The sequence below is a fragment of the Rhinolophus hipposideros genome (genome assembly GCF_964194185.1).
Source record: "Rhinolophus hipposideros genome assembly, chromosome: 24".
Taxonomy (NCBI): Eukaryota; Metazoa; Chordata; class Mammalia; order Chiroptera; family Rhinolophidae; genus Rhinolophus; species Rhinolophus hipposideros.
The window spans coordinates 7,741,134-7,768,954 of record NC_138070.1 but is presented as its reverse complement, the minus strand read 5'-3'; the positions used below and the strand labels follow the sequence as shown (position 1 = coordinate 7,768,954).

The window sequence follows — 27,821 nt, the reverse complement described above, 5'->3', positions numbered from 1 at the left end:
CAATACGGCTGGTGGCAGTTTGGATGGCCTCTCAAGTGGCCCCAGAATGAGGCCCCCCAGGTTCTATCAGGAGTCCCCAGGGTCTGGATAGCCTATCTGAGGTCTCTGAAAGATCGCAGAAAAAAAAGGTTCAGCCAAAAGGTCCCACTTAGGTTGAGGACACCTGACTTGGAGTAACACTCACATAGCAAGTACCATTTTCCCCAGTGAAGATCTGGGGTGACTGATAATGATTATAGAGGAGTGCTTTAATTACTCCCTTGGGACTACCAGTCTTCTGGATTCGACCCTGGATCACCCCTCATACCCTGCTGAAGGAAGGTGTAAGGCTTCTAAGGCTTGGGGCCAGGATTGCTAGACCCATTTCCCAGATGGGGTAACTGAGGCCCTTTGGAAGTCTTTGGAATTTGGAGGACTCACCACACAGTGGCAAGCTGGGTGCTGGGTGGGAAGTCAAGGAGGGAGATTGGGAAGCAGATCACTGGGCTACTCCTGTGGCTGGGCAGGGCCCTCCGAGTCCTGATAGTCTGGGCGTTGGCTTCTGAACTCATTCAGCAGGGGCCTTCCCATTGGTGCTGACTGGAGTGACTCAGGCTCGGCACCAGCCCTTCTAAGATCTCTTAGGCAGGGAAACAAGGAACTCAGGGGGAGAAGCAGTGTAATTATTTGCCCTGGGATAGGTCTTTCCAGCCACGTTATCTCATTTAAAATGAAAAAATGTACAAACTTGGAGCTGCAGGAGCAGAGAAAAAGGGAAGAAAACTGCGTGGCGTGCGCGGGCATCCTGGAAAACTTCCTGGGAGAGGTGACATTTGAGCTATGCCTTGAAGGACAATAATAATAATAATATCAAACACTTTTTTAAGCTTCTTAAGTTCCTGTCACTGGTCTGAGACTTGTATCTGCTTCCCTCATATCTGTTTTATCTCATCTAAGTATCCCCAAACCCTGTGAGCCAGATACTATGTTTTTCCCACTGAACAGATGAGAAAACCAAACCAAGGCACAGAAAGGTTGACTTGCCCCAGGACCACTCAGCTACCAAGTGGTGGAATCAGGATTCAAACCCAGGAAGGCAAACCAATAACTGACGGACCTCCCACAAGTTCTTTAAGTTCTTTAAGTCCTCTGAACCTCAGTTTCTTTATCCATAAAATGGGAATAATAGTACAATTGTGAAGACAAAGATGAGATAATCCCCGTAAACGGCTTAGAACAGTGCCTGGCACACGGTAACTATTCAAACAATTGTATATGACTTTTATCATCTCTGTAGTGGTGGTTCCCCTCCCCCTCCGGCAGCGGCTTCCTCCCCCGCAATGCCAGCCCGTGACGTGGGTGCTGCCACTCGCACAGTCTGGTTTACTTGGAAACTAAAAGAGATGGAAGGATGTTCGAGGCCCCTCCCTTGACTCAGAACGGACCCCAAGGGAATGCGCGACTCTCTAGCTACGCCTCCCGCCGCCGCTGATACTGCTCCCGGACAGGGCAGGAGGGCCGACTGAGAAGGTGGTGCCGGAATGTAGGTGGGGGGGATCGGGGAAGTGTGAATGTGCTGGGCAGCCAGGGGACACATTGCCTCTTCTGCGCCCGATGCCAACTCACCAGGAGCCACTGGCCACGCCCATCACGGCCGTGGGCCGCTTCCCACCTGGCGGTCCCGGACTCGGCGCGCCCAGGTTCCGCGGCCCGTGCGCTTTGGCGCAGTCCGCTGGGGTGCCGGCAGAGGGCGCGCGAGGGGGCCTGGGGACCAGCAGGGTCCCCGCGGGAGGCGGGATTGGGGGGAGGGCCCTGGGCCGCCCCCTCCCTCCCTCTGCCCGCCTTGCCCGCCCCCCGGGAGCTCCAGGCTGGAAGGCAAAAAGCGGAGGTGCTCCCTGCGCGCTCTGCCTGCTCCGCGCACGGCTGCTACCTGTGGAGTCCTAGGGGACTCCCCCTCCGTGGACACCGAGCGTTTCTCCTCCTTCGGAAACCTCCCACCCAGCTACCCGCGTCTCGGACAGGCGGCGCTCGGACTCCGGGACAGGGCGCCAGGCTCGCAGTGGGTGACATGTAGACGCCCTCCCTCCCTCCCGCGGTCCAGCCTCGGAACCTGGGCGCCCTCCTGCCCGGAAAGTTTGGGGCTGGGCGCCATGGCCAAGAGCAGCTCCCTGAATGTCCGCGTGGTGGAGGGCCGGGCGCTGCCCGCCAAGGATGTGTGAGTACTCCCAGCGCGAGTGGGGGGTGAGGGGCCCCCGCGCATGGGCTGGGGTGGGGCTCGCCCATTCCTCCTGCGAAGCGGGCGCGGATTCTTGTCCGAGACCCCGCCGTGGGGCAGATCCGCTTTCGCGGAGCAAGAGGCCCCACACCGTCGCTGTCCTGGTGGGAGGGGGCGCCCAGACTTAGCAGATGCCCCGCCCTGTCCCCAACAAGGGGGATGTCTTTGTTCCTGGGATGTAATAACAGGGGTCTTGCAGAGATTCAGCCGTGGAGCTCAGAGGGTCGGATTCTGTCGGATTGGGCAGGGGTTTGTGTGCATGGGCGTCTCTTCCCTCTGCCCTAATCCAGGCAGGTGTTGGAGATGGGGCTTCTCCAGGCTGGGGTGGGCTCTTATCAACGGAACCCTGGGGAGGAGCCCGGAAGGTGGGGCATCCAGGTGGCCCCAGCAATTCCTCTGTGTATATCTGGGGTTTAGGTTTGCAGAGTGTCACCAGATGGCCAACTGTCCAGCCCGGGGTGGGGGGAAAACGGGGGGCCCTCTTGACCTAGAGCCCTGAGCTCCCCACCCAGTAGGTCCCAGCCCAGTGCGGGCCTTCCCTGGATGCTGAGTGGCTTGAAGAGCCAACTCCCCGCGCAGCCCCCTCCCCAGCCAGATGTGGTGGGGCTGGGGGACCCTTGGGATCCCCGTAGTACAGTCCTTGGCTGTGTCTCCCTAGCGCTGAGTCAGCAGTTGCCAAATCAGCAGCATGGCCCGAAGGATCCCCTCCTGCTTGGCCTTGAGCCCAGAAAGGGCTCTGAGGGTGTGGGCACCTGGGATCTTTGGCAGGACATCAGCTGGGTGACCTTGAACTTGGTCCTCTTTGGGTCTTGGTCTGCCATCTGTGCAATGGGAGCTCTGGACAGGGGTGCTCAAGCCCCATGCAGCTGTGAGGGTGGAGAACCTGTTAGGATTTACCCCCATGGCCAAGGTAGCAGAAACCTGGATTCTGAGCCTCAGCACAGGTCCAGGCTGGGGCTTAGCTCTGCCCTAACTCCCCTAGCTGTGGGCCCCCAGCAAGGAGTGTCCTGCCTTTGATGGCATGAACCTTCCCCCTTCCCCAACACTGCAGTTTTGTCAAGGGAGGAGCTGCTTAGAGTTCTCTCCATCCTCATCAGCTACCCCAAATAAACATGTCCCTGACATAGAAGCAGAGAGCTAGCTGTGGGAATGCAGCATCTGGATAAGCCTCCTGCCTCCCTCTTTCTGTGATGCCCTCTCAGAGCCCCTGAGAATGACAGACTCCGGAAGTGTCTGGGCAATGAGTTTAGGAGTGGGGGACTGGCAGCTGCTGGAGGGCTGGGGTGGGGGGCCTTCCAGAAACCAGGTTTCCATCTCACTGTGCTCAGACCCCCCACCCCACCCCCACACACCAATCCTGGGAAGGGCCAGGAGGGAGCTCCTTCTGCCTCTCCTTAGGAGGGAGCTGGGTCTTGCCTCGTTCTTGCATCTCTTGGCCACGCCTCTTTCCCCATGTTCCTGGGCCAAGGTGAGCTCTGGGGTGGGGAGGAGTCACTAAGTACTAGTTGGGGATCCAGCCACCCTGCTTCAGTTTCCCTCGCTGTCGGCTCCCTTCATCAGAGGGGCTCTCTCCTCAGAGCATGCTGCGATTTCCCTGTCCATGGGGACTCGGGTGTGTTTTCTCTCCCGGCTCCTAAGGGAAAGGGTCCAGATTCCTCCTGAAACCTCACCAGGTTTTAGGGGGTGTGGTTCTGACTTGGCATAGGAGGGCTCAGCCGATTATTTTATTATTTTTAAGGAGGGCGCAGCTCACAGTGGCCCATGCGGGGATCGAACTGGCAACCTTGGTGTTGTCAGCACCACGCTCTAACCAAGAGGTGAGGGTGAGCTAACCGGCCACCCTCAGCCAATAATTTTAGAGTTATTACTATCATTAATAATAGCAGCGGTGACATCATAAATTATGTAAATATCTAACCATTATGCTGTAACCTGAAACTAATATAAAATAATATTGAAGGTCAAGTCTAATTGAAAAAAATAATAAATAAATATTTAAAAAAATAATAGCAGCTGTCAGTCACCGAGGGCTGACTATATAGGGCCAGGTCCTGTGGTCCCGTTAGCATTTTTATTTTACAAATAGGGAAAATGAGACCCAGAGAGGCAAAGTCACTTGCCTGAGGTCACGAAGCTGGGATGGGAAGCCTGACTGCCACCATGCACAAACCAGACTCAGCAGGCAATGGTGCGGGGCCTGCTTTCCCACGCTTGAGGTGGGGCAGGGGCCATGGGAGAGGCCAAGAGTCTGGAGAGATGGGGGGTCTGGAGGGGGCAGCCCTCTTCCGCCACTGGTGCCCCTACCTGATAGGAGCCTGATAAGGCCCTTTTGCGTCGGAGCCCTGGAGCTGACGTATGAGTTTGGCTCCCATGAGGGGCTGGGGGTTAGGCCAGGTCAAAAGGGGGGGGCGTGTCTCCCAGCCCTTTGCTGGTAGGATCCCAGCACACATCTGCAGCTGGGGAAACTGAGGGATGGGTGCCTGCCTTAAAGAACCTCAGGGATAGAGAACCCAGAGACAGAAATGAGATGTAGGGGGTTATCCAGTCACTGGCATCCAGGGGTTTGGAGCCAGGTGGGCTCCTGGAGTTACTGAGCCCAGTGGGTTTGGGATAGATCCAGAAGGGGAAACTGAGGCCTGGGACAGAAGGGGGATCAGAGGTGGAACCCAGAGAGGAACTCAGAGGCATATGCCACTTCCCAGTCTGAAGTGTTCAGGGATGGGGACCCGATTGGGAAATGGAGGCACTGGAGCACCCTGGGGGGTGGGGGGGCTAAAGGAAGAAGTCCAGAGAGGAAACTGAGACACAGGAAGGGCTCAGCCAACAGACAGGGCTCAGGGTGGAGCCACTCCCAGTGCCAATGTCCCTGTTCCTTGGAATCCCTGAGGCATTTGTAGATTGGTGGTGACACGCTGAACAGAGAGAGATGGTGGGGGTTGGGGCATCGAGGGAGGGGGCCTCCTGGGGAAGGGATCGTAAACTAGGGTGGAGGTGGCATTGGTTAAGAGCATGTGTACTGAGCCCCTGGATTTGGGTTCTGACTCTGCCAGGTGGGGGTTAGGGGAGGGGGATGGATGTCCTCGTCCAAGGAGCTCACAGCTCAGAAGCTTCGGAGAGCCTAGGAGACAGACACGAAACCCAGAGAGAAACTAGGGGACAGGGTGATTTCAGATGCTCAGAGGCATTGGAGGTCAGTTTTACACAGGACAGTGGTGGTCAGAGATGGCCTCTCTGAGAATGTGACTTTTGGGGTGAGGTTTGAATGACAGGATGAAGCCAGACGTGACAAGATCAGGGACGGTGTCTTAGGTGGATGGAGCAGCCAGTGCAAAGGCCCTGAGGCTTGGCGGAGAGCTTGGTGGGAGGAATGGCCTGTGTGATGGAACAGGAGAGGAGATGGCTGGACTGGTAACTCATTATGAAGCGGGGGTGGCACTGGCTTTGGTTGGCCAGTGGATCAAGGCTACTCAAGGGGATGGGGCACATCTGTTAGTTGAATTTTGAGGTCTGGGTGCCCTGGTCTGTGCCTACAGTGAGAGAGTCTGCTGAGGTCCATCCCCACTGAAGGCTGAGCAAGGGGAGTCCCCTCCCCAGAGAAACTCCCATTGGAATGAAAAGCTGGTGAGGGCAATGCTTACCCCAGAGGGGGGCATTAAGACACCTGCGGGGAGAGGTCTGGGGCGAGCCTGAGATGCCTTCCTCCATGCATTGTCTCCTTAGTTTCTTCAAGTGCCCTAGGAAGTGTGTTAACATTATTCCCGATTTATAGAGCAGAGAAACTGAGGTCCCAGAAGGGAGGGGCCTTGCCAGTGTTCCACAGCCAGCAGGTGGGGAAGCCAGGTATGACTCTCCAGCACGTGCTCTTCTGCTTTGGGTTTCCTGGAACCAGAACTCCGAACTTCCTTGTTCCAGCCTCAGTGTTCTGTTTCTGTAGGTGGAAGTCAGGGATCCCACATGTGGTGGGTCAGGGTCGCAGTGGGTGGGCTGGGCCGCCATGACATCTGCTGGTCTCCGAAGGTCCTGCCTCTTAGCTAGACTTGCTGTGTGACCCTGGGCAAGTCCCCTCCCCTCTCTGAGCCTCAGTTGTCTCTCTCTGTATAATGAAGGTTAACTGGGACCCTCACCCACGGCTGCCCTCTCGACCCCCATCCCCATCCACAGGTCTGGTAGCAGTGACCCCTACTGCATAGTGAAAGTGGACGACGAGGTGGTGGCCAGGTGAGGACTGGAGAGAGTGGGTCTGGGGAGGGGCTCCTTCTAGACCTGGGGAGTCCAGACACAAGAATTCACAGGCAAAAGAGGAGCTGGGGGAGGAGGGACTTGTGGGCTGATGGTGGCTGCCTTGTGCCCTGGCCTCAGGACCTGCAGGGGGGCTGCCAGCTCCTCTCCCCATTCAGCCCTAACTGGTCCATACCTTCCCCCTGGACCTGCTGCTCCCTGGGGCTGACTCAGCGGCTGACAGCCTGTGCCTCCCACAGGGGCCTCCCCGGGGGCGGGTGTCTCACGCTTGGCTGGACTGGCTGGTTCCGGGCCTGCTGGGTGCTGCGGGCACCGGTGTGTGTGTGTGTGTGTGTGTGTGTGTGTGTGTGTGTGTGTGTGTGTACATGTACCCAGCTCGGTCTGCTTATGAGTGTGTTGGGGGGGGTGTTGGAGAGCTGGTGTGAATGCCTGTGGTCAGATGTGTATGTCCCTGGGGGTGTGCAGGCTTACTTTGTGCACTTGTGTGTGTGTGTGTGTGTGTGCACGTGCACGCACACACACACATATGGGCTGCCCTGTACACGTGTGCACCCTTGCCAGCTTCTTTGGGTACCTATGCACCGATGTGAGGGTGTTTGGTTTGTGAGTGAGTCTGGGCAGCAGCGGACATCTGGCCGGGCCATGCTTCGTTCCCACCCCCGCAGGCCAAGCCAAGGACAGCTCTCAGCCCCCGCAGGTCTGAGGGGGTGTGGGTGGGCGGGCAGCTGAGACCTTGGTTCCTATGGAGACAGCAGGATTTCAGGATGCTGCTGGAGCGGGTTCTGGTCCAGATGGGCCAGGAGCTGGGGCAGGGAGCCTGCCTGGGGGAAGGTCAGACTGCAGTACCCCAGCTGACCCCTTGCACTGTTCTCTCTGTGCTCATGCTGCCCACTTGCCACATTCTGATTCTGCCCCCAAACCTGCAAACTGATTTTCTGTGTTACCCCAGGCTGCTATCTCCACCTCTCTGGGCTCTGAAGAGCTTCCCGCCTCAGGGGCTGGAGAGCCTGAGGAACTTGCAGGGTGTTTGGGAAGAAGCATCCATCTGATGGTGGTGTCCGGGGCTGGGGTAGAAAGCAGAGTGTCTGCGTATGTGTGCACGCTGGTGTGTGTGCTCACACTCTTTGTCCGGGAAGAGTATGTGAAAGGAAGGAGGGTGGGAGTGACAGGTGTACAAACCACATTGTGCAGCCATAAATTTGTTTGTGTCTTTACTGGGCAAGTAGGTTCTTTGTTCCCTGTTGGGTAAAGGGAAGTGTTTCTGTAGGGGGGTCAGGGTGAGGGTGCTCTACGTATGTGTCTGTTTCCGAGCTTGTCTTGGTTCTTCATTCTCCTGTGGTTCCCCCTTGCTTACTGAGTGTGCCTGCCCCTGCTGACGTCACAGTTTCCTGGCCCCTCACACTCCTCCCTTCCTGTTCCTCAAACTCACTAAGCTCATTCCTGCCTCAGAGCCTTTGCATATGCTGTTCCAGCCATTTGGAATGCTTGTCCTCATTCTCTCTCCCCCTTTGCCTGATTAGCCTCTGTAGGAATCCTTTCCTGACCCCTCCTAGCCCCACTCCCAGACCTGACCAGGCGCCACTGAGCTAACACCAATCACAGGTCTTCTCTCACTGCCATAAGAGCTCCGGAGAAAGCACCTGCCCACGGAGGGGAGCTCTCTGGGGAAGGGACCTTGGCACCTCTTCCTCTGATTCCCCAGACCTCGCGAGGCTTGGCACACAGTTGGGATGAGAGTTTACGGAGTGACTGACTGACTGCCTGAATAAAATTATGCATGTTGTCAGTTACGGTGTGTTTAGGTGACTCTGTGTGTGTCTGCTGTGTACCAGTGCACGTATGTGAGTGTGTCTCTGTGGGTCTCTGTGTGTGTCTACATGTGTTCATATGTAGAAACACATAGATGTGTATTTCTAGAGATATCTGAGGCTGCATATGTGTGTCTGTGGCATGAATGTGTCTCTTTGTGTCTCTGGCTTCCCTGGTGTATGTGTGAGTGTCTCTGTTTCAGTGAGGATCCCCATGGGAGTGTGTGTGTGTGTGTGTGTGTGTGTGTGTCTGCCACCTGTGTGGTCCAAGGGTCCCCAGCCCCCTACGCTCTCCTTTGCAGGACAGCAACCGTCTGGCGCAGCCTGAGCCCCTTCTGGGGCGAGGAGTACACGGTGCACCTACCCCTGGATTTCCACCATCTGGCCTTCTACGTGCTGGACGAGGACACGGTGGGGTGTGTGTGCTGGGGACCCAAGCCTGAGCACCTGAGGGGAGGCAGAGGCAAAGTACCCACCCACCCACGCAGCCCTTCATGTCTGTCCCCACTTCTCCATGGCTGGGGCAGGGTCCCTGACTTGAACCCTCACCTGCCCACCTTTCTGCAGGCACGACGATGTCATCGGCAAGATCTCGCTGAGCAGGGAGGCAATTGCAGCTGACCCACGAGGTGGGTGAGGGACACTGGCCCCCACTGGGCGGAGGGAGGAGGGGGTGGCCATGCCCAGAGTGGGCATTTGCGAGGGCATGGCAGGCTGCCCGGGGAAGCACAGAGCCCTGAGTGGAAAATTATTTCAGGTTTTGTTTTTAAACAGGACAGAGATGTGGGCGTAGAGCTATGTGGAACATCACTGGTATGACAGTGGATGAGGAGCAGCAGGCAGTGAGGTCTAGTGTGGTCCAGGAAGGCTTCCTGTAGGAGGGGGAATGGCAAAGATGCTAAGGCACGTCTCCATGGATTCTCGTGAGGCATAAGTCAGGTCAGATGGAGTACTTGGTGAGGGTTGATTGGAGAGGACCCTAGGTGCCAGGCCAGAATCTAGACTTCCTTTTGGGTGTACTGGGCAGCAATTGATGGTTGTCAAGAAAGACAGTGAAGATATTGGAGCCATATTATTGGAAGATGGAGTGATAGAAGAGATTAGATACATTCTCAGAAGCTCTCTGTGCTGCTTTGTGGATACTGGGTCACGATGGGATAGGAGTAGTAGATCTGAGAGATCAATTTGGAATCCACACAATAATCAAGGTAGAGAAAACTGACAGCATCCTGGAACTGGGGGTACCAGTGAAGATAGAGAGAGGTGAGATGGAGCTTCCATTTCCAGCAACTTGGGGACTAGATCCTCAGAAGGGCCCTCCTGCCACATAACAGTGACATCCTGAATTAGGTGCAATTCCTAACACATTGTTCCCAATCATGAGCAAAACCTAACAGGGAGTGGTGAGCAATAGCAAGGAGGCAAGGAAAGATTTCCCTGAAAGTTAAGTCAGTGTCAACTCTATAGTCAACAGGCTAAATCTCGGGCTAGGGCCAAAGGCAGATGGTATTGACCCTGAGACCCCCCTTTAGACTGAGATCCTTGAAGAGGCCCAGAATAAGCAAGCACCACACCTCTCCAGAGATAAACATCCTCAAGGTAGGTTTCCCACCGAGTGAAATCAGACAAACATGACTTCACAATCAAAGATCACCAAACACACAAGGAAGTGGGCCACCATGAGGAAGAGACAGAAATGATAGCCATCAGATTTAGACCCACAAAGACTTTAGATTTTGTCATTGTAACATACAGAATTTTTTAAAAATAAAATATTTATGTAAATAAAGATGTAATCACCAGAAAGGGTCAGCAACAACCACAATTAATTAAAGCAATACATTAACAAAGTAGACAGACTTGACAATGAACCAAACCACACTTTTAGAGACAGCTGATCATTCAGAACAGAAACGAGAGTTTAGTGAGCTGGAAGAGACGTGAAGAAATTATTTAGATTTTGGCCCAGAGAAACAAGAAGGAAAATATAAAAGAGAAGTTCAAAGATATAGAAAATAACGGAGACAGTCTAAAAAAAAATCCAGTTAATTGGAGTTCTAGAAGGAAAGAATGGAAAAAATTGGGGAGAGGAAATTCTCATTAAAAACACTAGGGAAGGAAAATGTTTAAAAAAAAACTGAAGACCTGGAATTTTCCAGAACTCAAGGAAGAACATGATTTTATAAGTAGGAAAAGTACAATCTGTACCACTGATCAGAATTCAAAAACATCCTTACCTAGACACATTGTGGTGAAACAGCCAAAGAATAGCTTTTAAAATTAGAGAGAAAAGATAAGACCACGGACACAAGAGCAATTACTAGGCTGAAATGACTCCCCAGTAAGTACAGTGGAAGCTAGAAGTCAGAGAAACAATACCTTCAAAGTGTTGAGAGGGAGAAAGGGAGAGGGCGAGAGGAGAGAGAGAGAGAGAGAGAGAGAGAGAGAGAGAGAGAGAGAGAGAGAGAGAGAGAGAGAGAGAGAGATTGAGATTGACATATTCAGGCAGGGAGAATGGTCCAGACAAAGGCTCAGAGGTAGGAATGCCCATTGTCTTTTTGCGAGGAGAGTACGCTGAGACTAAACGACGGAGGACTTCATATACCAGGGTGAAGGAGTGTGGTGGTGCGTAGCCAAGGGCATTGTCAGGGTTCGAATCCTAGCTCTGCCATTTACTAGCTGTGGGATCATGGGCAAAGCCCTTCCCTCGCTGGGCGTCATTTTCCTCATCTGGAAATGGGGATAATTACAGCGCCTCATCAGAAGGCTAACCAATGTCCATGACTTAATATGTTTTTAGTGTTAATTGAACTTTTAAGTGAACACAGTGCCACGTACACGGTAGGTGCTTCATAAAGTGAGCGCCTGTGCCCTCCAGGAATCGATAGCTGGATCAACCTGAGCCGCGTGGACCCGGACGCAGAGGTACAGGGTGAGATCTGCCTGGCTGTGCAGATGCTGGAGGATGCGCGGGGCTGCTGTCTTCACTGCCATGTGCTCAAGGCCAGGTACGGGCATGTGGGGGGCGTGGGGGGTGCTCTGAGAATGAGCAGCTGCCTCGGCTTTCGGTGCCTCTCCATTCCTGGGGCCCTTCTGGGCTTACAGCCAGAATCCCATATAGGCAAACAGTTCAAGCTCCCTGGATTGCAGGTTCTTGGGGTCAAAGCACAAGCAAAATCCTTGTTGGGTCCCCAGTGACCAGCAACCAAAGGCCACACACTCAGGATGGCCAGACAGATGTGTGAAGGTGTATTCATCAAATTGTAAGTGATAGATACCAATTTATACGGGCGGAAGCCTATTGGTTCATATGAATGAAAGGAGCTTCAGGCATGGCTGGACCCAGGTGCTCAAATGGTGACGTCTGGTATCTGTGAACACAGATTCCTCAGTTGTGTTTTGTGTTAGCTTCATTCTGAAACAGTCTCTCCTTAAATGGGGGCAAAGATGGCCCCAGCGGCCCCCGCTGCCATCGTAACCACTTGGCAGCTCCAATCAAAACAGAACTTCAGTCTCTTACCATTTCCAACCAATGTCCCGGGACTAATTCGTATTGGCTCAGTCTGAAGCACATGCCCGTCTCTGAACCAATTACACTGACTCCGATTGGTCAGGCCTGAGTTGCAAGCCCATTCCTGGAGTGGAGTTGGGGATCAGCCCACTAAGTTATGTGGGCTGGGAGTGGGGGAAGGGAGGTCCTGTGCCAAAGAAACATCTGAAGGAAGACGGACCGGCAAAACCCACAGATGACCCTCCAGGACCACCAGCTCCTGGGATGTTCGTCTCCCTTCCCTCCTATTTGTCCCCTTCTCTCTCTTCCTCTCAGTTCCCCCATCATTCTGCTTCCTAAATACTTCCACCCCCTTTCCCCTCCCATCTCCAATCTTGTTTTTATGCCTTTTTTTCACACCTTACTCCCCCAACCTTCACTTTTCAAATGATCCTTGTCCAGGTTGGGGAAGATCTCTATTTCTAACTTGCTGTGTGACTTTAAAGTCTTTTCTTGCCCTCTCTGTGCCTCTCCCATCACCAGCTGGGGCTTCCTGGAGTCTGAATGAAAGGCACCAGGGGGGCAAGAGACAGGCTAAAGGCCTCAACATGGGACTGGGCTCCTCATCTGCTTTGTGTCCAGGGCCTCCTCACCAGCCACAAAGCTGTGCAGGATCCTTGCAACAGGAAAGGGACAGATTGCTGTCGCTTAGCAACTGGGCTGGCTCCTAGGAAACCAAAGGCTTTGGATGCCTAGCAAGGGTGGGAGAGGAGCAGCAGAAGGAAGCAAGCAGCCCCTGGGGGTGTCCTGGATTTAGGGGACCTCAGGAAGGAGGGATGGGGGAGGTTGACTGGCGTGACTTTGGGTTGTCATGACAACCAGAGGCAGGGGTCTCTGCCTCATGCCTTTTCTTGGGTCCTAGGTAGGGTGTGGGCATGAGTGTTTGTTGAATGAATGACTGAGCTGAGCCCTCACCCCTGGCCAGGTGCTATGCTAAGTCCTTTACACACATCATCTCATTAACTTAGGCCCAGACCAATGTGAGGTGGGTCTGTTATTACTCCCATTTTGCAGATGAGAAAACTGAAGCTCGGGGAGAAGGAGTGACTTTTCCCAGTGTCACCCAGTCAATGCATGGCAGAGCCAGGCTTCGAACCCCGGCATCCTGCCTCCCATCCAAGGACTCCAGGGAAACTGAGGCTCCCTTCCCCAGCCCCATGGCATCTTTGCCTGCTGGGCTCTGTGATGCAGGACATGACCTTTCTGAGCCTCTGCGTTAGTCAACAGGAAGATACGGGGTTTGGACAGGCATGATGAGGGTCCCTACAATGGAGCAGTTCATTGCCTTGGAAACCAGCGGCATTTGAATGTCTACCCCTTTTCCAAAGTCCAGCTTGGGTTTTGGTCTTCGAGGGTCCTGTGTCCCTCATTCCTTTCCTCATCTGTCCCCAGGGACCTGGCCCCCCGAGACATCTCTGGCACTTCCGACCCATTTGCACGTGTGTTTTGGGGCAGCCAGAGCTTGGAGACTTCGGTGAGTGATGGAGGGGAACTAAGAAAGCTCAGGACATCTGGTGGCAGGGTCCCTGTCAGCGCTCTTCCTCACTCCCTCCTCCTCCCCCAGACCATCAAGAAGACTCGCTTCCCACACTGGGATGAGGTGCTTGAGCTGCGGGAGATGCCAGGTGCCCCATCTTCACTGCGAGTGGAGCTCTGGGACTGGGACATGGTGGGCAAGAATGACTTCTTGGGCATGGTGAGCACTCCTTCCCACGCCCTCCATGGCTCCCCACTGCCTCCAAGGGAGAAGGAGGGGGAGATGGGCTGCGTATCCTGGGGCTCAGAAGGGGTGATGTGAAGGCTGCCTCATCAGGTTTCCTGGCCGGGCCTAGGTAATGGAGTGCTATTGCCCCATTGTACATTTGAGGAGATGGAGGGTCTCAAAAGTACAGGAACCTGCCCAAGGTCACAGGGTCAGCTCAGATTCTTATTTTGGGATGAGAGTACCCAGGATAACTGTGTGCTGGCCCTGTGCTAAGTGTTTCTCCAGCCTAACTTCATTTACCCTCATGGAAACTCCATAACCCTGAGACTATTGTCCCCATTTTATAGATGAGGAAACTGAGGCTCAGAGAGCTAAGTGGTGTTCCCAAGGCCATATGACTAAGAAATGGCAGAGCCAGGATTTAAGTGCAAGTCTCTCTAACTCCAGAATCTAAGCCCTTAGCTCCTATTTCTGGAAGAACTGAGCTCAAGGTTTTTCTCTTGGAACATCAATTTCCCCATCTGTAGAATGGGTGCGATCGTTCCTGCCTCTCAGGGCTGTCCATCAGGGCTGACAGTTTCTAAAAGGAGGCAAGATTAGAACAAGTAAGAGGGAAGCTCAGTTATGCATTACTGGTGGGAATGTAAAATGGCACAGCTGCTTTGGAAAACAGTCTGGCAATCCCTCAACCAGTTAAAGACAGAATTACCACAGTGATCCAGCAATTTCACTCCTAGGGTTATACCCAAGAGAGGTGAAAACACATGTCCACAGAAAACTTGTACGAGTTATATCTCTATAAATTATATCTCTATAAAGTTATTTCAAAAGAAGGAGGTGGGGTTCTAGGACCCTCTGGATTGTCTTTAAGCCTTTTGATGGATGCAATTGTGTCCTTAAACAGAACTGAAAATGTAGTCGGTTCCGGGCATGTTGTCTCTAGCAGCTGTTGTGAACTTGGGCAAGTCACAACAGTTTCCTCAACTCTCTGAGTCTCAGTTTCCTCACCTAAGAGTCCCTGGAGGTCCTCAGTGCCCTGGCAGGACTAATGATTTGGGACTGGGGGAGGGAATGTCACTGCTGTAGTGTCGATGGGATACGATGGGGAAGGAGGAGGGGGCCCCTGGCAGGCTATGCTGCCCCTTCTGGGCAGGCTGAGCTCTTCTTCCAGGGCTGGGTGGAGCAGGGCAGGGCTCGACGGAGGGTCCGTATGTCCCCTCACAGGTGGAGTTCCCCCCGAAGGTCCTGCAGCAGAACCCACCCAATGGCTGGTTCCGCCTCCTGCCCTTTCCCAGAGCCGAGGAGGATTCTGGGTAAATGTGGGTGTGGAGGGAGAAGGCCGGGCTGTAATTAGGTTGGGTACCATCTTCAGCCCACGGTCAGGTCCTCATGGGTGCCCACGTCAGCCCACAAGGCGTCACCATGTCACTTCCTTCATTCATCTAACAAACGTTTGTTGAGTGTCTCACAATGTGTGTTTGCGTATGTCCAAATGAGTTTTCCTGTTCCCCATCTACCTGCAAGCATGTCAGTTCAGTTGTTGCTGTGTGTTCAGAACCTTGGGTCCTTCCACACCTGTCCACACCTGTTCACACTGTGCATTCTTATACACTTGTTTATGCCGGCCACACCATTTACACCGGCTGCGCTTATCCATTCCTGTTTATACCTGTCAATATCTGTTCACACCTGTGTGGACTGGGCACACCTGTTCACACCTGCCCACCGCTGTCCACACCTGTCTAGTTTTGCAAATATCCCTGCTCCTTGCCTGTGTTCACACCTGCCCATCTTGGCTCTCCGCACCTGCCCGTACTTACTTCCTCACACACATACCGGTGATCTGACCCTGGTCAGGGGGAACCTAGGTGCTCTGCGGCTGAAGGTGCGCCTCATCGAGGACCGTGTCCTGCCCTCGAAGTACTACCAGCCCCTCGTGCAGCTGCTCATGGAGTCTGTGCTGGGGCTGCCCGAGGTGGGTGCGTCAGGCAAGCAGCTCCCCGGGGTAGGGTGGTGCATATGGACCCGGTCCTGGCCTCCCCTGGCTTCAAGGGTACCTCTCTGGGCTCTTCTGCTTCGGGGTCTCAGAACTCCAGGCCACCTTACCTGCCTCCTGTCCTTGCCCAGGAGGATGACGCCAGCCCCTTGGCAGTGCTGGAGCTGAGCTCGGGGGACTGCCGCCAGGACCTCGCCACCAAGCTGGTGAAGCTCTTTCTCGGCCAGGGCCTGGCTGGGCCCTTTCTGGATTATCTTACCCGGCGTGAGGTGGCACGGACCAGTGAGTTGCCAGAATGATCCCCAGACATCAGTCCTCAAGGATGGGTCTGCAGAGGGTCTCTGGGGGAGAAATGGGAGGGGAGGGGCTCAGGCAGAGGAGAGGGGCTCCTGTGTGTGTATGTGTGGAGGGTTCCCCGTGCCGTGCATTCCAGCCAGCTGATTTTTGTTACTCTTGAGCTCTGTGACATTAGGCAGATCGCTTAACCACCCTGGGCCTCTGCACTGTGAATGGAGCTGATATGGCTGGTCTCCTTGGTTCCTGAGGCTGGTAGAATCCTGGGTGGGGTGAGGTGGAGACAGCCCCTTGAATCCAGGCAAACACTTCCCTCTGTCCTCCCAGCTGACCCCAACACCCTCTTCCGTTCTAACTCCCTGGCGTCCAAGTCAATGGAACAGTTCATGAAGGTGAGTGGGCGAAGGTCTGCTGGGGCCCAGTAGCAGCTTCCTTAAGGGTACCCCCTTCCCAGTGTTTACCTGGACTCCAGAGCTTGGCTGACTTCAGGTGGCACTAGGTAGCTGAGCTGGGGTGCTACTGGTGGGTGCCTAGCCTCGCCCTAGTGGCACCCGGGGTAGTGCCCCCACCGCAGCCCTTGGGCACATTCTGCCTTGCTTTGAACCTCTCCCTGCACGGTCCCCCTGCCCCTAGCTCACGGGCACCCTCCGGCCTCGCCCTCAGCCGTGCCCTGTGTGGTGCCCCCTGCCCCCAGCTCGTGGGCATGCCCTACCTACATGAGGTTCTGAAGCCGGTGGTTAACCGTGTCTTCGAGGAGAAGAAGTACATGGAGCTGGACCCGTGCAAGATGGACCTGGGTCGTACCAGGTGAGTCGAGCCTGAGGGATGAAGCGTGACCCTGGACAGCCCCCCTGTCCCCTTGGAGCCTTGTCAGGCTGGGTCTGTGCCGACTGCCACCCACTTAGGAGCCTTGCATTCCACCCCAAACTCTCTCCTGTGCGCTCTTGATCCTCAGGCTGCCTAGTGTAGTGGTTCCGGGCAGGACTCTGACGTCTGAGCTCCCTGGGCTCCAATCCCAGCTCTGCCACCCCTAGTGTGCAAGTTACTTTACCCGTGTGGGGCTGTGAGGATTAAGAGAGCTATGTATGCACAGGCCAGCATTAGCCAGTACTCCGTAAGTATAGGTGTTTCTGTTGTGGTGGTGGCGAGGCCATCGGGGGAGGGCTCTGCATGGGCCTGTGTGCCAAGGTGGCACCCTGGAGCACCTGATGAGGCTGCAGGAAGCAGGGCAGTGGCTGGGGGTCATGCCAGGCCTTTGTGGGCTCCTCCTCTCTTTCCAGGACCTTCCCCACTCCAGCCAGGGTGGGCGGGCTTGTTCCCACGCAGGCCACAAAAGCTAGTTGCTGGGCAGTCCTTTGGGGACCATGGTAGGGAGAGGAGAGGGTCATACCTTCACTTTGGGCCCTGCAGCAAGTCCTGCCCACACTTTCCAAGCACACCAGAGGCAGGCGAGGAAACCTTTTGCCAGACGAGGAAACCGAGCCTCAGGCAGGGGAGGTCACCTGCGTTAAGTCGCACAGCTGGGAAGCTGCACATGAGGGATAGGAACCCAGGCCCTGAGCAGAGGGCACAGTCTGTCTGTGAAACGCAAGGTGAACTTTTTTCCCAGCACATCTGGCAAGGATGGAGCAAGGCCATCTGGGGACCTGAGCAGGGGAAGGTAAGGCTGACTCAAGCGGTCAGCCCTGAGTTCTCATCTCGGCTTTCCCCATACACTTACAAAGTGACCTCTCTGAACCTGTTTCCTCATCTGTTAAATGGGAACGATCAGGCTACATAGTGCATCAGGGTGCCATTAGGATTAAATTAGATATTTAGTCATTTAATGCCAAAGACATTCGTTCAGGGCTTAGCTTGCTGGGTCCAGGGCACGGTGGGGCCGAAACCCCGCAGCCTGTCTTCTGTGGAGTCCTCAGTCTGAGAGTGGGCAAGCCAGCCCCTAAACCTGGGTGGGAACAAGAAAGGAAGGAACTGGATAATTGCAGATAGACAAGTGCTATTCCGTCATTCACTCTACAAAACAACTGTTGAACATTTACTGTGTGCCAGGCACTGGCTGAACACCGAGTTCACAACAGAGAACCAAAGGGCATGAATCCCTCTTCTGGGGCGAGACAGATCACAAACTAAAGAAGGTTCTTGTAGGTGATCGGTGGAATGAAGGAAGATACACCTGGGGAGGGTGGTGGGAAATACCCGGAGCAGGGGAGGGGCTTGTGATATTCCACAGGCTGGTTACAGTGACAGCCTCTCAGAGAAGGGGACATGTTAGCAAAAACTTGAAGGAGGCGAGGGCGAGAGTCACGTGCCAATCTAGTGGGAAAGTGTTGCTGGCAAGGGGAAGAGCAAGTGCAAAGGCCCGGAGGCAGAAACATGTGTCTGGCATGTCCATGCTGAAAATGCATTGCACCGCGGTCTGTGACGATGGGCGATAGGGGAGGGACGGCCTGTTTGAGGAGGTGACATGTAAGCTCAATGTGGGGACTACCCCAGGCAGAGGGAACCACATGTACAAAGTCTGCAAGACAAGACTGAGCTCCGCGTGTGTGAGCAGCAGCAAGAGGCCAGGTGGGGATGGTAGGAGGGGCAGGGTGAGGAGGTGGGATGGGAAGGTGGGTGCTGTCTGAGCCCAGTGGGGGCTGGTGGAAGCTTTTGAGCAGATAGGTGCTGGGCTTGCTCCCCCAGGAGAATCTCCTTCAAGGGCACGCCCTCGGAGGAACACGTGAGGGAAGCCAGCCTGGGGCTGCTGACAGGCTACCTGGGACCCATTGTGGATGCCATCGTGGGCTCCGTGGGGCGCTGTCCGCCTGCCATACGCCTGGCCTTCAAGCAGCTGCGCCAGCGTGTGGAGGAGCGCTTCCCCCAGGCGGAGCACAAGGTGGGTGAGGCTCGCCCATGGGGCAGGTGAGGGACCCTGAGGCTGAGAAGGGGCAGCAGCTTGTCCAGGGTCACTCGGAGAGTCAGGGCGGAGGTGGGGCAGAATCTGGGCCACCGTGCTAAAGTGCTCTGTGTTTGGCCGACGTGGGGACAACATTCCTGGCAGGGTCTGGGACCCATGGGGAGTGGTAATAATAATAAAATAATAATAATAATAGTACAGTAGTACCTCGGTTTTCAAACGTCTCCGTTTGAAAATGAACATTTTGGTTTACAAACGCCGTAAGCCCAGAAGTAAATGCTTAGGTTTTCAAACACGCCTCAGAAGTCGAACCTGTCACGCGGTTTCCGCTGAGTGCAAGATCCTGAGGCCTCGCTGTTGGCTGTTTTTGAACATTTCAGAACTCAAATGGTCTTCCGGAACGGATTATGTTCGAAAACCGAGGTACCCCTGTAACAACAACAACACTATGTGCAACCCCTACCATGGGTCAGACCTTATTTTATGTATTTATTACCTTCATCTAGTCTTCACATCCACACTCTGAGGTGGGTACTAGTATTATTCCATTTTACAGAGGAGGCAACTGAGGCCCAGAGAAGTGAATTTACACAGCTAGAAAGAAAGGGGGTGGTGCTGGGATAGGCACCCACCCAGGCAGGCTGGCTCCTGAATCTGTTCATAACCACCAAATAATAGTGTGGCACAGAGTGAGTGCTTGTTAAATTCCAGCTCTGTGTGTGTGTGTGTGTGTGTGTGTGTGTGTGTGTGTGAAAGAGGGACAGAGAGAAAGACAGAGAAAGAGGTGTTTAGTAGCCAATATCCAAAATAAGGTTGAAAACTCAGGTGTTGCACGGTTGAGGCAGGTGAGGTAAAAACGAACAAAGCAGTCAATGTGTAGGGCAGTAGGGAGTGGTGGGGACCGTGGCAAACTAGAATCTCCATAGCTTGTCTAAAGAGGGCAGCTCCAGACTATCAATCTGACCTTCACATAGGACGGCCAGAGCTTCATAGTTTGTTTTTTGGCTTTTTAAAGCCATTTTTAAGCCAACGTTCTTGATTTTATGTGAGAGGCCCCATTTAAAACATTTTGGCACTAATTAACCTAAAAAAAACTCCAACAACAAAACAATAGCACTTTGAGCCAATCATGATGCATTTGCAGCTGGCCTGGCCTGCGGGTTACCAGTTGGAGACCCCCAGGTTTGATGCGGAGCACACCTTCTGGGTGGCTGTCATTGTTCTTGCTTACGAATGACATCACATGAGGCTTACTTACATGGTGCTGATGTACCAGAAAGGCAAACCTGAGTTCACGCTGCAGAAAAATTTCAGATCGAAATGTTGGAGGTATCACAGCCCATCCCTAGAGCCTGGGTGAAGAGCTCTTGGTTCCCCACTTCCTGTTTACATATGTGGAAACTGAGGCCCAGAGCGGTAAAGCACCTTGGTCAAGGGTTGTAGACTCACACCGAGGCCTCTGGACTCCCAGATGGGGTCTCTCCTGTCTCCCCCTCAGCCTCTGCTGAGGTGTGGCCTCCAAACTGAGATGTGGCTTGTTTATGCCCCACTTTGCTGGGCTCTTGCCTGGGCTGCCGGCAAAGGTGCGAAGTGGGACACAGCAGTGCCTGGGAGGAGGGAAGGGAGGGGAGAGGCCAGCTCCCCAGACAGCCTGGCCCTTGGGGGGAGCTGATATCAGTAACACCCAAATGTCCCCAGTTCTCAGCCCCCCACAGTGGGCAGGGAGCAGGAGCTTTCTCAGGCCCATGAGGGTGGACAGGCTCAAGGGAACCCAGGGGAACCCCTTTCTCTGCCTCTCTGACACCTGTTCCTCCTCCTCAAGAAAAAGAGGAAGTTATGGGCTGATGTCTAAGGCTAAAATTACCCTTGAACATGGCAGGTGGTAGGTGGTGGCCTTGGGGGCAGTTCAGGGTTCCAGATGAGCAGGATGGGGGTGAACACCCTCCCTCTGGGCTGCTCCAGGTACCTAGCCCCTGGTAGGGCTCACTGTCAATGCAGAGGTGGCCCAGGGAGTTGGCATGCACGCAGGGAGGGTAGTATTTCATGTGTGAATACAGCCCGTAGATAAACACTGGAGCACACACGCTCTCGGGCTAAATATAGTCAGGCAAGTATGAGAGGTGAGTGGACAGTGGTTTGTGGGGAGCCAGATACACCCAGGATGAAGCCACACCCTTTCCCTGAGTTCCCTCTGCTGGAGCTGGGGAAACCAGTCTTACCTGCAGGTGGCCAGGCCTGGGACTCTCACCAGCAGCCACCATACTTTACAGTTTGTAGAGGGCAGAGGCTGGGGCTCAAGGGTGCATGCAGGATGGGCTCTGGAACCAGCTGAACTGGGATCACTACTGAGCCTCAGTTTCCTCTTCTGGAAAACGGAGATAATAATATCTACATGGGGTATTTGAGGATTAAATGTGAGAGTTCAAGTTTAGTTCTTGATACTCAGTGAGTACTCCACAGTAGCTAGTGTTGAATGCAAGAGTGTGTGAAGAGCTGAGAGTTCACATCCTGCCTGGGCTCAAATCTTGGCTCTGCCACTTACAGCTGTGTGGCCTTGGTGAAGTGATCTTCCTTCTCTGGTCTTCAGTTGCCTCCTCTGTAAAATGGAGATATAATACGTCCTGGGGTTAGTATTAAATAAACAAATGTATGGAGAGGTATCTGGCCTGTTGCTATTCATTATAATAAATCATAGATCTGGGTTTGAATCCTGTCTCCTTTATTCATCAGCTGTGTGACCCTGGGCAAGTCACTTGACATCTCTGAGCTTCTGCTTTCTCATCTGTAAAAGGAATAATGATGGTGCTTCCTTCATAGGGCTGTGCTCTTGGCACAGTGCTTGTCACAAAGCAGACTCTGAGGATGGTTGGCTAAATCTGGTCATGTGGGATTAGTATTATTACTCCATTTGCCAGGTGGAGAAACTAAGGCCCAGAGAGGAAAGGCCTCTGTGGCAGACCAGGATGGCCTCTTGACCCATCTCCCATTTCACTTCCCCTTGCACCACCAGTCTATAATCCTTAATGCTTCAGTTTCCCAGGTGGAAAGTGGGTTTTTCCCCCTCTCATCTGCTGCTCCTCTCGGTAGGATGTGAAGTACCTGGCCATAAGTGGCTTTCTCTTCCTGCGATTTTTTGCACCTGCCATCCTCACCCCAAAGCTGTTTGACCTCCGGGACCAGCATGCCGATCCTCAGACCAGCCGCTCACTGCTGCTGCTTGCCAAGGTACCAGCAGTGGAGTCCCCCATCGTGGGTGCTCTTAGCCAGAGAGAAGCATGGTAGAAACAGAGCTAGGAGGCGTCTATGGGTTTACACAGAAGGCCCAAATGAGGCCCAGCGAAAGCTATGTCTGAAACACCACCATTAGCCTTCCTGAGTGTGAAAGGCATTCGTTAAGCTCTCTAAGTTCCTCTTTTGAAACACAAACCCTACCCTTCCAGGAGGAAAGTGGGAAGCAGGATAGCAGTGATTTACACCTTATTATTTCTTTGATTAGACCGTCCTTTGCAAAGTGGCCACATTGGAAGGTTCTCACTGGCTCGAGAGTGTGCATGATAGGACCAGGCAGTCCTGAGCAGGGAGATCTGGGCTCAGGAGGGAACAGGATAATAAGGGCCCTGGGGGTGCATATTTGTCCACTGGAGGGAGAGATATTGCCCAAAGCAGCTGATGCTGGGAGTCTTCTCCTTCACTGAGCATTGCTTTGGGAGCCAGGACTCTGGGACTCTGTTCTCGGTCCACAGAGGCCCTTCTCCCTTGCAGTGACCTTGACCCTGGCATCCCCCGTTCCTTTGCTCCAGGCTGTGCAAAGCATCGGAAACCTGGGCCAGCAGCTGGGTCAGGGCAAGGAGCTGTGGATGGCCCCCCTGCACCCCTTCCTGCTGCAGAGTATCTCACGTGTGAGAGACTTCCTGGACCAGCTGGTGGATGTGGATGGGGAGGAGGGTGAGTTCCTGTGGCCTTGCCATGTGTAGCTTGTCACACCACTGGACCCTTGGGACCTGCCCTTCCACCACGCCTCCCCCATTGCTAAGCACTGAGACTGTGACTCTGTGGGGCAGCTAGTCAGTCAGCTAACATTTCCTGGCACCTCTTCTGCCATTCTAGCCAACGTGGAGATGTGGGTGGAGATTGTGGCATGGTGTTCATGCAAATGACAGATACCTATTAAGCACCTACAATGTAATAACCACTGTACCAGATGCTGGGGAAACAGCAGCGAACAAGACAGAAGAAACTCCCGCTCTTATGGAAGTTTTATTCTAGTGGAGACAACACGCTGTAAACAAGATGAATTAGCAAATCACATGGTGTGTTAGGGAGTGATAAGGGCTAAGGAGAAAAAATAAAGGACGGAAAGGAATGTCGGGGTGGCAGATCAAACTTGTAGGGTGGCTGGGAGTGGCCTCACTAGGGTAATATTAAAGACCTGAAAGAGGACAGAGAGTGAGCCATGAGGATCCTGGGGAAGTGTTCCAGGCTGGGAAAAGCATGTGCAAAGGCCCTGAGGTGGGGCCAGAAAGGAACAGTGAGAAGGCCAGTGAAAAAGAGTGAATGAGGGGGAGTGAAGGAGAGATGAGAGGGCCAGATTGTGTGAGGCTTTGTAGGCAGCTGGAAGGATTTGGCTTCAACTTGAGGGAAATGGAGCCACAGGACAGTTTCAAGCAGAAGAGTTGGGACTGAGTCCAGTGTGGGGTCCAGGTCATGAGCTAGTTGGGTCCAAGTCACAGAGGAGCAACCTGTGGAAATGAGCGCTGGTTGTGGCTGGCGGGGCCGTGGTGCTGGGGGGTAGCCTGTGTGTGGGCTCCCCCGCGGGTAGATGCCAGGCACTCCTGGACTGGCTCCATAATGGGTGGCTCCCCCTGCTGGCTGCCTGCGCCACTGCCTGCAGATCCCTCAGGACAGGGCCCCTCCCTCAGTGGTACCATTCCCTATGGAGGCTTCATCCTGCTGGCTCCAGGGGAGCAGAGGAGAATTCTGCTCATCCCTGAGGCCCTGGGCATGCCCCCAGGGCAGGTTGAACCTGGACAGAGGATTCACTGTCCCCCCTCCCCATTTTGCAGAGGCTGGGGGCCCAGCTAGGGCCCTGGTCCCATCCTCCGTGACTGTTCGAGAAGGCTACCTGTGGAAGCGCAAGGAGGAGCCTGCCAGCCTGGCCACACGCTTTGCCTTCAAGAAGCGTTACTTCTGGCTCACTGGGGAGACGCTGTCCTACTCTAAGAGTCCTGAGTGTCAGGTGGGGCCCCAGTCCACGGTGGAGGGGTTTCCAGTGGTGGCCTCCCTCATGGAACTGCCTCTTCATACCCTGGGTGGACACGGAGGCCCAGGAGGGGGCAAGGACTTGCCCAGGCCCCCGTAGCAACTTGGCAAGTCCACCCTCTCGGGCCAGGCTCTGCTCACACCCTTGGGCCAATGGGGGCCCAGGACAGGCCCAGTCACACACCTACATGCACTCACCCTCCAACGCCCTTCAGAACATGTGCGTAGAGTGGCCCTGACGTACCCCCTAGATGTGGTCACGCATAGGACATGGGCAATGCTTACGTCCTCTCATCTGTTCCCACCCAGATCTAGGCACACATGCCCTCAAATTAGGTCTGCTCACTGCGAGGTACCTGCCTGGCTGTTAGGCATACACGTCCAGGCATGCGTTCACTCACTCATTCATTCGTCAAACATATACTGAGTGCCTACTATGCACCATGCATGTATCTAGGCAGGGAGATACAGCAGTAAACAAGACAGAGAATCCCTGTTCTCCTGGGACTGCCGTTCAAGTCTAGCACAAACCCAGACACGTACTGGGATCGACTCACTTCTGCGTATGCACCATAAATAATAATAACCAACACCGGAGAGAGTGCCCGCACTTATTATTTCTACTTTGTCATCAGAGCGTAGATTAGTTCAACTGTCTGGGTTCTAATTCTGGCTCTACCAGATGAGTGACCTTGGGAGGGTCATTTATCCTCTTGTGCCTCAGTGTATTCATCTGCAAATTGGGAAGAATAATAGCCCCAGTCTCAGAAATTTGTTGGGACGATGAAATAAGTTGATAAATGTAAAGTGAATAGAACCACATCCCAAGTGCCATGTCCGTGGTTATGATGATGATGATGGTGGTGGTGGTAGTGGAAACTGATGCCCAGAGAAGGTGTCACTTACTTAAAGAGTGATGGGGCAGGACGACGGGACTGGTGGCTCAGCCGAGTGAACGTGCACAGAGACCACAGCTGCACAGGGCCGAGTGTCCCCTCCCCGGGGACACCACCTGATGCACACAGCCTCAGGAAAGCTGTCCCTGGCCCCTGCACCCTGGCCGCAGCCCCCAGACCCTCCTGCAGTGACTGTCCTCTTTCTCAGATACGCTCCTCCACCCTCGTGTCATATATCCGTGCGGTGGAACGTGTGGACGAGGGAGCCTTTCAGCTGCCACATGTGATGCAGGTGGTGACACAGGACGATGCAGGGACACTGCACACTACCTACCTCCAGTGCAAGGTGAAGCACCGCAAGGACAGGGGCTGACGGCGTCCCCTGGGTCCCACCTCCGCCCCTGACCACCTCCCACTCTCTGCAGAATGTGAATGAGTTGAACCAATGGCTGTCGGCCCTGCGTAAGGCCAGCGCCCCCAACCCCGATAAGCTGGCCTCCTGCCACCCCGGGGCCTTCCGCAGTGCCCGCTGGACCTGCTGCCTTCAGGCTGATCGCTCAGGTGAGGCGGCAGCGGGTCTCAGACTCCACCCTCCCCACCTGTCAATCAGCGGGTAACCCAGCTGGGTCTGGGGCAAGTTACTTAACCTCTTTATACCTCAGTCTCCAGTGTGAAATGGGGTTGGTAACAGTGCCTCCCTCTTAGGGTTGTGGTGAGGAATAACTGAGTTAATATAGGCAAACTGCTTAGAACACTGCCTAACACACAGTGCTCATTAAACGTGAGGTATTGTTTTATAAGCACCCACTATGCACCAGGTGTCTAGTGGTGCACGGATGGACATCAGGCTTGCTCTCAAGGAAGAAAGTGAACAACCAGACAATTGTAATACAGCTTTCCAAGTGCCAAGAGGAGGCTTTTGAGACTCCAGAGAATGCCTTTGACCCAACCCCAGGGTAGGAGATCAAGGAGGGCTTTCTGGAAAAGGTGCTGTTTAAATGTGACCTGAGCAAAGAGTAAGATTTAGGCGGTAAAGTTGGAGACAGGGAAGGGGTAAGGAAGAGGGTTGCAGGGAGAGGAAACGGCATGACAGAGGCCTGGATTCAGGACAGAGAGGGCGGAAGGACTGAAAAGGGTCATTGTGGCTGGAGCCCAGACTGTGGGAGGAGGCTGGAGAGAGGAGAGGCCACTGCTATGTTGGGTGAGGTGAAGGCAGTGGGGCTTGAAGGACGTAGTAGGTTTGAAGGGCGATTTGAGAGGCAGAAGCAGGGCTTCGGGACAGCCTGCCAATGGGGCTTCCGGAAGGGGAATGGGAGGGGTTACTGGTGACGCTCTGCCCCTCAGCTGCCGGTTGCAGCCGCACACACTTTGCTGTCACCCTGGGAGACTGGAGTGACCCTCTGGATCCTGATGCTGAGACCCAGATGGTGTATCGGCAGCTGCTCCTGGGGCGGGACCAGCTCAGGTGGGTGCCCTGCCCATGCCACTTCAGCTCCTATGACCAGCTGGGTGGGCCAGCCACCCAGCTGTGGCCTCTGCTGCTCATTTGGTCATTCTTTCCATGCGCAGCAGCTGAGCTTGTGGGCGGGGAAGGGGGAGACAGGCTCTATGCGAGACAGAACCCTCGGGCGGGCCCTAAGGCAGAACTGGATCTTGGTATCTTTTAATACCCGGGGCTCCAGAGACAGGCACAGACCTTGGATGTGTCCCTTCTCCTTTCTGGCCTCAGGGTCACTGTTATTCAGTGACAGAGATTTATTCCAACTAACAAAGACTCTCTGGGGTAGAGACCAAGACTGGGAATCAGGCACCAGCCTTGTCTTTCTCCCTCTCCACTTCTAGGATGAAATTCCTGGAGGACTCCAGCATGGATTCAAGTCCGGAGGCAGACTCAGGGGAGGGCTCCAGTACCACGGAAGGTAAGGAGTTAAGGAAGTCCCTTTCCTTTGCCCCCTCTGCTACCTCCCACAACTTACCAAGCATATCCCTGTGCCATCCTAGTCACGCTCCTGTTTCTCAGCCACCAGCAGGCCCAGGGGGCTGTGTATGGACTCTGGTACCTTTTAGGATTCTCAGGGCACAGGGCAAACCTGGAGCCCGAGAAAGCCACTGGGTGTGGGTTGTGGCAGCCTGCCCTGGCCTAGCTAAGCCCCCGTGTCTTTCTCCCAGGGGCCTGTCCTGATGCCCTGGCCCGGCAGAGAGAGGCAGCTGCCCGCCTGCTGGAGGTGCTCGCAGACCTGGATCGAGCCCACGAGGAGTTCCAGCAGCAGGAGCAGGGGAAGGTGGCCCCCAGCCTCCTCAGGCCCTGAGGAGTGCTGGAGCCAGCCTGGAAGGAGGAGGAAGGAGCCCTTGGGCCCTTCTCAGTGTTCCCTGGCCCAAGACTCCTGTGGTGGTTGTGAAACTCCTCAGTACTGTGGCTTGGAGGCTTCTGAAGACCTCCTAATCCTATGTGCCCTAAGCTCAAAACCCAGGGCATGGAAGCAAGGGGCCAGTCTTGCACTGAATGAGTCTCACGCTCTGGATTAAGGTAGACGGAAGTGGATGGGATAAGGAACCTGACTCATCTGGCTCAGCCTGAGGTCTCTGTTTCACTGGACTGGCTTCTACCCACATTGATGAAGCCAGTCTGGCCCTGAGCTGCTGGATACAGCTGTACCTGAATTCCCGATGATCATATAGCCTTGTTGCCCCAGACGAGCACTAAGCTGGCTCAGCCTTTCCCGTTTTCATGTCTGCCAACCCCTGTAACCTCACTGATCTTCCCAAGCCCTGCCCTTGGCTGAGGTGCCCTCAGGAAGAACAGGTTGGGAGCCCAATGTGTAAGACTCAGACCCTTGGAGTCTGGGAGACCTTGGGCCAGCCTCCGTTCCCCTATTTGAACCTCAGTTTACCCTGCATAAAATGAGGAGGGTGTGTTGTTA

General features: G+C 54.4%; 1 protein-coding gene across 2 annotated transcripts; it reads left to right on the top strand.

The window, feature by feature from the left end:
* The first annotated feature begins 1,441 nt into the window (after positions 1-1,441).
* RASAL1 (RAS protein activator like 1) lies at positions 1,442-27,821 on the top strand. Of its 2 annotated transcripts, XM_081037279.1 has the most exons (21): positions 1,442-2,194; positions 6,416-6,472; positions 8,604-8,717; positions 8,869-8,930; positions 11,180-11,309; positions 13,244-13,325; positions 13,416-13,547; positions 14,781-14,869; positions 15,414-15,531; positions 15,684-15,834; positions 16,174-16,238; positions 16,541-16,653; positions 18,532-18,724; positions 21,833-21,970; positions 22,546-22,690; positions 23,809-23,981; positions 25,109-25,246; positions 25,326-25,461; positions 26,245-26,365; positions 26,743-26,819; positions 27,070-27,821. In XM_081037279.1, the coding sequence occupies exons 1-21, from the start codon at positions 1,551-1,553 to the stop codon at positions 27,207-27,209; spliced, it is 3,018 nt and encodes a 1,005-aa protein (XP_080893405.1). In that variant the 5' UTR covers positions 1,442-1,550; the 3' UTR covers positions 27,210-27,821. The 2 variants fall into 2 exon arrangements, with proteins under 2 accessions (XP_080893405.1, XP_080893406.1); XM_081037280.1 differs by lacking the exons at positions 1,442-2,194; positions 6,416-6,472; positions 8,604-8,717 and having other exon boundaries at positions 13,416-13,542.